Below are 11284 nucleotides of genomic sequence, written 5' to 3' on the forward strand. Positions count from 1 at the left end.
TTTATGTATGAAATGTTTAATCGTCATTTTATATATTTAGAACAAATAATACCTCCATGTGAGAGATTGTGAGAAGAAAAATACCTTGTTTGTTTAGTAGAAATCGTATTGCAGGTAAAGTCGAGAGGTTCATCACGATGATTTCACGTGCAATAGTACAAAATTTTCTTTTCTTGCAATGTTATACGTTAAAATATTCTTAGTTTAGCTGCAGTAATATTTATACTGAACAGAACAAGATATTCTTTTTTTCACCTTCTCTTACATAAAGTTATTATTTCTACTAAATATATAATAAGACGATGGGACATTCCTTACATAAAACTATGAACAAAATATGTAAAAAAATAGGCAAAAGTTTAAGGGAGGACCAAAAGTGCATCAATATTGCAAACATGATAGACTATTAGTACTTCATGTGAAAATTCAATGATGATTTTGAATTTTAACTCAAAGATGAGAAAATATTTTGGATCTTCTCTCGAATTTAGAGAAAATTTTCAGAATTTTTATCCTTTTACTGTTCATTATTTTCCTGTGACAAGTTCACTAGAGTTCTATCGAAATCTGGCGAGTCCACCACCGAAATCTGGCGAGTCCACCACCAAAAACCCCTTTTGTTTTCCCTTTTTTCCAGTGGAAACTACCATTTTTTCGACCAACAGCCATGAGTTTTGGCAATAAGCAGCTCCATTTTCCATCTCAAACAACCAGACCCGCAGCCTTTCCTTTCTCGTTGTTTTTCTCCCTTTTCCAGCAGCAAACAACAACGCCATTCTTCCTCTTTCATCTTCCAAAACAGCCGATCCAAACTAGCCACCGCCGAAGCTCCACCAGCAGCTCACACAACCAGAACAACAGCTCACAAACAACCTCCAACCAGACCCAAACGACCCCCATTTCTCTCCATTTTCCCTTTCTTCTCTGACCCAAACCCACCAGCAAACCTTCACCCTAAATCACCCAGAACCAGTCTCGAAACAGCCAAACTTCTCTGTTTTCCGTTGCCATTTCAGGCTACAACCAAAACCACCGCAAACACAACAGCGAACCAGCCCACCACCGTTTCATTTCTCCTCTTCCTCGCTCCGGCGAGCCACCGAGAGCAACTCAAAAGACCCCTTTCCAGCTCCACCCAGATTCAACTCAAACAGCTTCACCAGGAAACACCAATAACAACAGCTTCAAGCTCCGGTGAGCCTAAGCTTCGATGAGCTATGACAAATTGAAAGCCCCAATCACTAGTGAACTTCAAATCTGGCCGGATTCATGGTTCTCCGGTAAATTTTTTCATTTGTTTTGTTTTGGTTCATATCCGCTTAATATTTTAGTTAATACTTCCTCTGTTATGTTATTTATTGATCTCTATTTTTGGTTGCCCTCTTTAGGATTGATTGTAGATTATTTTCTATGGCTACTCTATTTTGATTTGCTCGTTGCTTAGTTTGAAATTAATATTGTTACATTTAATTACTATGTTTAATTTTGCGCTGAAGTTGACCATTTTGTTATCATTTACATTGAATTTACAGTTGTATTTCATTTTTGTTTTGACTTGTTATTTTTGAATATTTTAAATTTGTTATAAGTTTAATTCAATTATGTGTTTATTTATTTCCCTAACTATCGTTACATTTCAATTTTTAGTTGATATTCTCTATTATGAAATTATCCCTGTGCATTATTGAACTTTCTCAAGTTATTTTTATGCTTAAAGTTGAATTGTTACATCATTTACTCACTATTTTTGTTACTCCTAATATTTTTTCTTTGGTATTTGTTAATAATTCCATTTGTTATATTATTGATGTTATTAGTGGACTAATCTGGATAGTTTTGGTTTATTTTTCTATAAGTTGTTTAGTTGCTCTTGTTTAAATGAATTTTTTTGTTGTTAACCTTATTATGATATTGACTAATTTAATGTTAAAATGATCAATGAGAAAATTTCTTCGTCGATGTTGGAGGCATCCACAATGTTAAAATACGAAAATCTAGTTTAAGTTCATATTTTTGTTTGTTAAAATGGCCGATGAAGAAATTACCGTCAATTTTCAAGGTCTCCCACGTTAATAAGATGAGTTTTTATTTTTAAATTATTATTTGATTTATTCATATTTATTTATTACTAACACTTTTACTAAGTGTCTTTACAGGTACACATAGTTGCTTCTCATTGAAGCTATTTGAATGAAGTTCGAGTTATATTTTTTATTCATTATTTTGTATATATTGACGTTAGGCAAACTTAGGTCGTTTCTTATTTTATTATTTTATTTTATTATTTGTGTATATCGCATGTTTATTATACTTGTATCTTATTTTTATCTCCTCCTCAATTTGAAAAAATTGAATTTAGTTGGGATTCACAATTGTGGATTTCGAAAGATGCCTAACACCTTCCCTTCAGAATAACTTGAACTCCTTATCTAGAATCAATTGGTTTCGTAGACATTCTTTTAAGTTAATTAATTGGTTTCCTAGTTTTCCTAAAATTAAGTGACGACTCTCTTTTACCCCTTTTTAAAAAAATTTTAATTCTATTTTTAAATTGATTAACTATTTCTTAATTGAGTCACTGCGACGTTGCGCCCTCTCAAAAGGATGTCAACATCAATTTTTACATTGATAAAAAAGAAACTGAGATATCTAAATAAGTTATGAGTTCAAAAGATATTTCAAGAGAGCTACCTCTTTTAAGAGGGTAGTTTGATCAATTATCTCAGACAAGAGGAAGAGTTATGTTTTTTAAACATATGATGATGAGTTATATATATTATTGGGAGTAATATTGAACATTGATATGGGGATGAGTTTAGACAACTCAAAATTCTCATAAATCATGTATGTCAACATAGGTAAATGATCATATTTTTTAGATAATTTCTTATTGCTTTTACGCATAGCTTAGTGGATCCACTTAGTTGATGTGTTATATACTTCGGCAAAGTATAAGACAGTTCTGGTAGCGTGAGCGAGACATTGTATCATAACGTAGCTCAGAGTGATAGTTGTCGGTTAAAGATTCTCCCAATAGAGTTAAAGTGTATTTTTATATATCACTTATTATGTTGAGTTCAAAGATGAGAAAGTATTTTGTAAAGTTTTAAATGATTAAACTTTTTTATTTCTTTACATTCATATATATATATATATGTAGTCATTTCATTCAGTTATTTGTTATTTAGTTATATTACATATTTGTACATTCAATGTACTGATGTCATTCGACCTACATATTTTAATGATGCAGATACAGGTTCTTAGGATCCTCAACAAGAGTCCGTTGAGATCACTTCGTCTTCTCACCAGCTTTTGAGTAAGATCTCATTTCTTTGAAAGGACTCCAGTTTTATGAGTTGTTAGTAGTAGTTCTTTTGTAGAGTCGTTGGTCTTATCCCAAAACTCATGTTGTACAGTAGAGACTTCATAGATAGACAGTTTTGGAGAGTTTTTCAGTTTCAAATGTTTTATTTAAAACTAATGTTTTATACTTAGTACATTTAGCAAAGTTTTGAGATTTATTACATTGTTTTAAAATATTTCTTTAAATTTGATGCTTATGAATGTTTGACTTCAGTCAGGATGAGGGTTCGCTTGGGAACCAACAATGGTTCTCGAGTGTCGGTCATGTCTAAGGTGTAGGCTTGGGGAGTGACAAACTTGATATCAGAGCACAGAGTTCAAGTGTCCTAAGGTGCCTATGAAGTCGTGTCAAGTAGGATCTTCTTTATGATTGTGAGGGCCTCACTTTTATAAATGATAGACTACAACATTTAGAAAAAGTTTTCCTTCTTTCATACTCTAAAATCGAGCAGTAAAGCAATGTCATAAGGAACTTATTCAAAACTCGTGCATTTCTCAGATTCATTCGACTATCCCCCATATTCAAGGTAGTTGAAAATTAAAGTCAATTCATTATCGATGAGTTACTCTCAGCAAAAGTATTGAGAAAGTCATGAGACTATAGAGGGCTTAAGAGAAGCCCATGAGTGAGCTTAAGTCTTGAGATTCAAAAGAATGTACTCTTATTCATATGAATCGTGCGTTCGAGCTAAAAATGAGATATATTCCCAGACTCTTTTCTCTAAACCTTGTTTCAGTTGAGACCCTTATACGAAAGTGTGTTTTGGAGCTTGGGTAGTATTTTTACCTAAAAAGATAGTATGAGTTATGAGATTATAAGCAGTAGTAGTAAGAGTGCCCAAAGTTAGAAGAATGCATGCAGAGGTTCAGTAATCTAAGAAATGGAGATAGTCATGAGGCACGCTATGTTATTATAGTCATGCACCAGTAGGTTATTAATGAAGAGTTTTTCCATATGGGTAGACTAAGAAGTAATAATTTTGTATAGAGTTTATGATAGAAGGTAGAGGAGTAGTTACTAGTTAGGATGAGTTAGAGTATACTTTAACTAGAAAGGAGGTTATGATTATGTGTCATTGTGTTAGTAATGACCAAGTGTAGGTGTTGAATAGAATAGTATGAGTATTCATGAGGTGATAGCTCTAAGCTAGACTTATGATCTTTAAAGGAAAGCCCATAATATTCAAATTATAGAACTAATTAGACAATGATGTATAGAAAATGAGTAAATAGCACTTAGGTTGTGAAAGGAAGTGTGACGATAAACTGTAAGTCTAAAGACTGAGAGGTAAAGATTGACTACTTGTCATGAGATCTTAGTGGACGAGTGTTTCTTAATTTTATCTAGTATTCATAAATTATTATAGTATGTGAGAAGTTATATTGATATCTGGATTAGTAATAAACATTAAGCTTGACTTTGATATGAGCGTCGTAATCAAAATAATGACAACATGAGGGTGATGATGATAGTCTTGAAGATCTGATCTGGTAGACTTGATATAGAGTAAGTGAGGAATTGAGATGTTAGCTGCAATAAATATGAGTGGTACAAGTGAGAGATCCTAACTTTTAAATAAGGGTAGTGAAGTGTGGCTAAGTCGTAAGAGCAACAAGAGAATTAAGAGGTGTATCGAGATTGACGATGTTCCAATTAAGTTAATGATTTTTCATGTGCGCCTAGATAGTATATTTAAGCTGTCAATGTGGAATAGGCTGAGGTAAGCATTATTTTTTTTCTCCTTAAGAGTTAAATGAGATGACCTTATAGGCCAATAAGAACATGTTAATAGAAGCATCTTAGAAATAGGTCTTGGGAAGAGTCTTAGTACCTGCTTATGGAGAGTTTCATAGCCACGAGATTAGCCTTTCAGAGTATTAAAGGGAATGTAGACCAGTTTAGAGATGAGGGAATAGGTCCATTATTTTCAAGTGTCAGTTTTAGACTTAAGGAGGAGATGATAAGATGAGAAATCAAGTTAAATGTTGAGAATGAGATAGTTATGTCTTTCGAAAGAGTTGTAGAGGTACATAAATCCATTCATACTCTAGCGTATTCCTCAAAGTTCAGTTATTTCAACATCATGATGATGTTTCTTATATCAGAATTGTGTTCATGACCTATGCTCATACATTTAAGAGAGATTCACATCTATGCTCATTTTTCAGAATGAGGGGCAAAGACTTCAGCCATTGATCTCAATCTTACTCCATAAAGTTATGGATATTAGCCTCATGATATGAGCATATTTATATACACACTTTTGTCTCATAGTACGCTCAGTCTCGCAAATTCATGATTTGATCCTAATGGCTACCAAAATAATGTTATGTCATGCATATTCTTATATCAGAACTCTCAAATGAATCGTGCCTATGATCTCTCGCCCTAAAGCTCTTTCAGTGATCCTTTTTAGTTTTGAGAGTGGTGTAGTTGATAGTAATTGTGTGATAACAGAGAAAAGGATTGCTATTTTCTTGTTGTCATAGTGATGGTGTGTTTATCCCATCTAAGGTTATAAATGTGGAGAAAAAAGGAGATAAGGTTTTACAACGAGTAATAAGTCAGTTCCTGATAGTAATGCATGAAAGTTCAGTTGGTAGAAGTGACGAGAGAATAAAGAATTCTTATAAGGATTGGTTAGTAGGATTTCATGGAGTGGTTATAGTACTAGGCTTGAATGTTGTGTTGGTAACATGTGGACAAATGCATGATGTATTAGGTGTTCTTGATATGGGCTATGGGTTGAATGCAGCTATAATGAGAGGTATTCTAGGGCTGAGATTCCTATAGAGATATAAAACCTGGATCTTGTGGTTTAGATAAGTATAACCACATCATGCTTAGCACCTTGTGAATTAGAGATTGGGCTTGAACATAATAAGAGCAATCGATTTGACTTAGACATTTGTAAGAGTAGTCATATACTCTAGTGGAAGCTAAGTGTTGCAGCTAATGAAGTGTAGCAATCAGAACGCAGAGCATAGTTGAGAAGTGCTGCTAAGCTTGAAAGTTACCAATCATATCACTCAAGGCATAATATTCCTATTCTTACTTCGTGTCAAGATATTCTAGCTTTATGTAAAATAATTTCATATAGAGTGTGATTATGTTCAAACTCATATCGTTCGTGACATATGTGCTCAGAAGTCAAGAGAGATAGTGATAGTAACTATTTTCCCCTCCATTCTCAGTTTAACCATCATTCAAGGAAGAATGATCCCAGAGGGAGATATTGTAGCACCCCAAAAATTTCTAAGTTGAGACCCAAACTATTCTTCATATACATGTAAGGTCATATCAGGTGATTTTTAAATTGTCCATATCTGTAAAGGTAAATTTCTTAGTGTGGAATGATTTTGGATATCAATTAAGGTCACTAAAAAACTCCTAGCACAAAGTTGAGTTGATAGTTTCCTTATCGATAAGTTTTGAAGTAAGATTTTATTTGGATCAACTTTAAACGACCATATCTCTTAGAGTAAAAAGATTTATGTGGCCCATAACCTATTAAACTAAAGGTATTTGAATCTTATTTTCAACGCGACCAATTTTGCAACAATCCGAGCTTTGAGTAAAAAGTTATGACCATTTTAGTAACATGATACAGTGCAGTGCCGTATTAGCCGACGGGAAAATATTAAAAAGGGTCGTTTTTGTCTTTTTACCTCTAATAAAATCCTAAACGAATTTTTTGACTAATTAAAGACCCAAAACAATCAGATTTTCATCTCTTAATCAATCATTCTCTTCTCGCTCAATCCCTAAGAAAAAGTCAAAGTAGAAGACTTCATTCAAGATTCCTTCAATCTTTTTCAAGATTCTACTTCAAGATAAGTCTTTTTTCAAGAATTTTATTCTTTTCGACTCAAATTCCTCCGTACAATTATAAATCACTAATGAAAATCATAATTTTTTGTCATAGAAATTTCAAGAAACTAATTCAAGAATCTCAAGAAATGTTTTCTTGATTGTTCTCCTTCAAGCTAGGATTTCAAGGCTTTTCATCAAGTTTTACTTCAAGATTCTTCAAGAATCTTGTTCTTCCAAGTATGTATGGCTATCATAGTGTTGGACTAGTTCGTCCTTACGCCCTATATCTACTTTCAAATTAGTAAAAGAGTAATCTAGGATTCTATCCCTAGATTTGAGTATTCTTGAGATAAGTTGATTTGAGTTCTAGAGTTCTTGTTTCTTTTTGAAATTCTATTCCTAATTATTGAATTGCTATATGTAATGCATTAAAATTCTTGAGTTGATTCGTTCATGTTTATATTCCATCATGAACCCTATGAATTGAGTATTTTTTAGAGGAGAAATATCATTGAGTTATAAGTTTCAAATTCTTGAGTCCTTGAGTTCTTGAGTCTTGAGTTCTGAGTACTGAGTTTCCTTATTGCTATTAAGATCCCTGAGTTGAGTCATTCATGTGATTTGAGTTACAAATTTTGAAAAGCTTTTTAAAGCCAACACTTGAGTTCTTAAACTGAGTTTTGAGAAAAGAGTTTCTAAAACATATTAGTATGACAATCAAGTATGACATCAATGTATGAGCAGTATGTTACCTATATATACCATCAATGTTTATGCAGTATGACTTTCCGAGTCATCAATGATCATATTAAATTATGATTTTGATATGTTTTTGAGAAAGAGTTTTCAAGTATAAATTGAGTAGGAGTATAAGGGGACTATGTATTCCAGAGGTATCAATTTTTACATTGATAAAAGAGAAACTGAGATTTCTAAATGAGTTATGAGTTCAAAAGATATTTTAAGAGAGTTACCTCTTTCAAGAGGGTAGTTTGAGCAATTATCTCAAATCAGAGGAAGAGTTATGATTTTAAACATATGAAGATGAATTATATATATTATTGGGAGTAGTATTGAGCACCGCTATGGAGATGAGTTCAGACAACTCAAAATTCTCATAAACCATATATGTCAACATGGATAAAAAATCATATTTTTTGGATGATTCCTTATTGCTTTTAAGCATAGGTTAGTGATCCACTTAGTTGAGACGTTCTATACTCCGACAAGGTATATGACAGTTTTGGCAGCGTGGGTGAGACGTTGTATCATCACCTAGCTCATAGTGATGGTTGTCGGTTAGAGATTTTTTTTTTTGAAATAGGTAACTTTGTATTAACACAAAAGACCTCATCAAGAAATTGATGAGGAGGGATTTACAAACCCCCCGGGGGTGCCATCATTCTCAAATCCAAAACCAAATTTTCAAAAATTTACAATTGTCCTATAAACTCTATTAAACTATCTGCTTCCCTAACTAAATCTTGTTTACACCAAAAAAACAAAAGACTAAGGCATCTCATCTTGATCGTCTGGGAACTGCTAGTCCTCCCTTCAAAGCACCTTCCATTCCTTTCTTTCCATAGTGTCCACCAAATGCAAGCAGGTACATTTTTCCACCAATCTCCCTTTGATCCTCTCTTCCCAATTCCTTGCCAGCGTGTTAGTACCTCAAAAGTGGTTCTGGGCATTGTCCATTTAACCCCGGGTATACAAATGAACATGTTCCACAGATCTGCAGTCATCCTGCAGTGCAAAAATAAATGGCCATTTTCTTCAGCCTCTTGTTCACACATAAAGCACCTTGAACAGATCTGTAAACCTCTTCTTTGTAGCACTTCGTGTGTTAGACAAGCTCTTCTAATTACCAACCAAGTGAAGCAAACAACTTTTAGAGGGATCTTAATCTTCCATATTAATTTCCAGGGCCAAAATGTTGTCAAAGAGTGGTTGGTGTTTCTTTCCCAGTAACAAGACTTTACTGTAAAAACTCCACTACTATGCATTTCCAAACTGGTTTGTCGGACTCTGCATTGATGCCAAGGAACAGGTTCAAGGTCTGGAGTAAGTCTACTACTCTTTCAACCTCCCAATCATTTAGAGCCCTTCTAAATATAAGATTCCAGCCTTGAGGACTCCACATCTGCGTTGTAGTGTCATTCTGTTGTAGGCTGATGATGTACAAGTCAGGAAAGAGTATCCTCATTTTCACATCGCCTAACCAAATCTCATTCCAGAAACTAATCTTCAGGCCATTCCCCACTTTGAAAGTCACCTGCGCATTGAAGTCAGTCCACATTCTCCTAATAGTTTTCCATACTGAGCACCCAAAAGTACCATTCACCTCTTCAGTTATCCAATTACTATGTAGGCCATATTTCTCAGCTATGAACCTCCTCCATAATGATGTATCTTCGCAACAGAATGTCCACAACCATTTTTGCAGCAAACTAGTGTTTTGAATACTTAAATTCTTAATGCCCAGACCTCCTTGTACTTTGCTCATTATCACCTCTTCCCATTTAACCAAGTTGTATCCTTGCTTCTCTTTGTTCCCTTGCCAGAGGAACACCCTTCTCAACTTGTTGAGTTTCTTTCCAATACTTTTTGGTAGTGGAAAACGACTTAGCATATAAGTTGGGAGGGCATCCAGAACTGATTTAATGAGAGTCACTCTACCTCCCAGAGATAAATATTGACTCTTCCACCTTGTCAGCTTCCTTTCACTTCTCTCCAAGACTTCACTCCATACTTCCAATTCTTTGTTCTTGGCTCCCAAGGGCATCCCCAAATATTTGGTGGGAAGAGAGGCCACTTGGCAGCCCAAGTTGTCGGATAGGCCTTGCATATTATTGACTTGATTAACTGGAAATAAGCAACTCTTCTGCCAGTTCACATGTAGACCTGAGATGGCTTCAAATATGGTTAGTATTGCCCTCAGATGCCTAATTTGTGACACTTCTACACCACAGAACACAAGAGAATCATCTGCATACAGTAGATGTGTAATCTCCATGTTATTAGCTCTGTTAGTATATGCACCAAAGCCTCTTATCCACCCCAATTCATTAGTCTTTCTAACCATGTAGTTAAGTCCCTCCATTGCTAGAAAGGAATAAGAAAGGGGACATGAGATCTCCTTGTCTCAGTCCCCTTTGTGATTGAAAGAAACCTTCTGGACTCCCATTTATAATGATTGAGAATTTCACTGTTGACACACAAAACTTGATCCAATTCACCCATTTCCTCCCAAACCCCATGTCACTCAGAACTTTAAATAGGTAGTTCTAATTTACATGGTCATATGCCTTCTCTATGTCCAATTTGCATAGAATACCTGGTATCTTTGCTTTACCCTGGAGTCGACCAACTCATTAGCCAATAAAGAAGCATATATTATCTGTCTATCCTTCAAAAAGGCCATTTGATGCTCGTTAATCAGTCTCCCCATAACTGTTTTCATTCTTTCAGTGATCAACTTAGCAATGATTTTGTACATTCCACCAATCAGACTTATTGGCCTAAAATCCTTGAGTTCCTCTGCTCCATACTTCTTAGGGATTAATGCCACAAATGTGGCATTCAAGGATCTTTCAAACACTTCATTCTGGTGGAAGTTATGAATTGTTTGCATCACATCATCCTTTATGATCACCCAGCATTCCTTGAAGAAACACATGGTGAAACCATCTGGGCCAGGAGCTTTATCCCCATCACACAATTTGAGGATGTGTACCACTTTCTCTTCTGAGAATGGTCTCTGCATCCATTCTTGCTCCTCTTGACTTATTTTGGGGCAGTTCATCATCACAAAAGGTGGCCTCCAGCTTTCTGACTCAATGTATAGCTTCTTATAGAATTTTGTTATATGCTTTTTTATTTCTTTCGGATCTTTACTCTCCTCTCCGCTAATAACCAGTCTATCGATGGTGTTGTATCTGCTATGTGTTGTTGCCACTCTTTGAAAGAACTTGGTATTATTATCTCCCTGCTTTAGCCATAATACTTTGGATTTTTGTCTCCACCTGGACTCTTTATTCTTTGCTAACTCTTCTAGCTCAACTAGGATCGTTGCTCTAATAATCATCTCATCCTCTGTCAGCA

The 11284-nt window shown here is 34.7% G+C and overlaps 1 protein-coding gene across 1 annotated transcript; it reads right to left on the reverse strand.

The window, feature by feature from the left end:
* Nucleotides 1-959: 959 nt before the first annotated feature.
* Nucleotides 960-10283, reverse strand: LOC125819316 (uncharacterized). Its single transcript, XM_049498774.1, has 3 exons — nucleotides 9163-10283; nucleotides 8744-8926; nucleotides 960-1017 (listed from the first exon to the last, which is right to left on the reverse strand). Exons 1-3 carry the CDS (start codon nucleotides 10281-10283, stop codon nucleotides 960-962), a joined length of 1362 nt encoding a protein of 453 aa, XP_049354731.1.
* Nucleotides 10284-11284: the final 1001 nt, after the last annotated feature.

The sequence above is a fragment of the Solanum verrucosum genome, unplaced genomic scaffold (assembly GCF_900185275.1).
Source record: "Solanum verrucosum unplaced genomic scaffold, falcon-dt-bn FXZP01000207.1, whole genome shotgun sequence".
Classification (NCBI taxonomy): domain Eukaryota; kingdom Viridiplantae; phylum Streptophyta; class Magnoliopsida; order Solanales; family Solanaceae; genus Solanum; species Solanum verrucosum.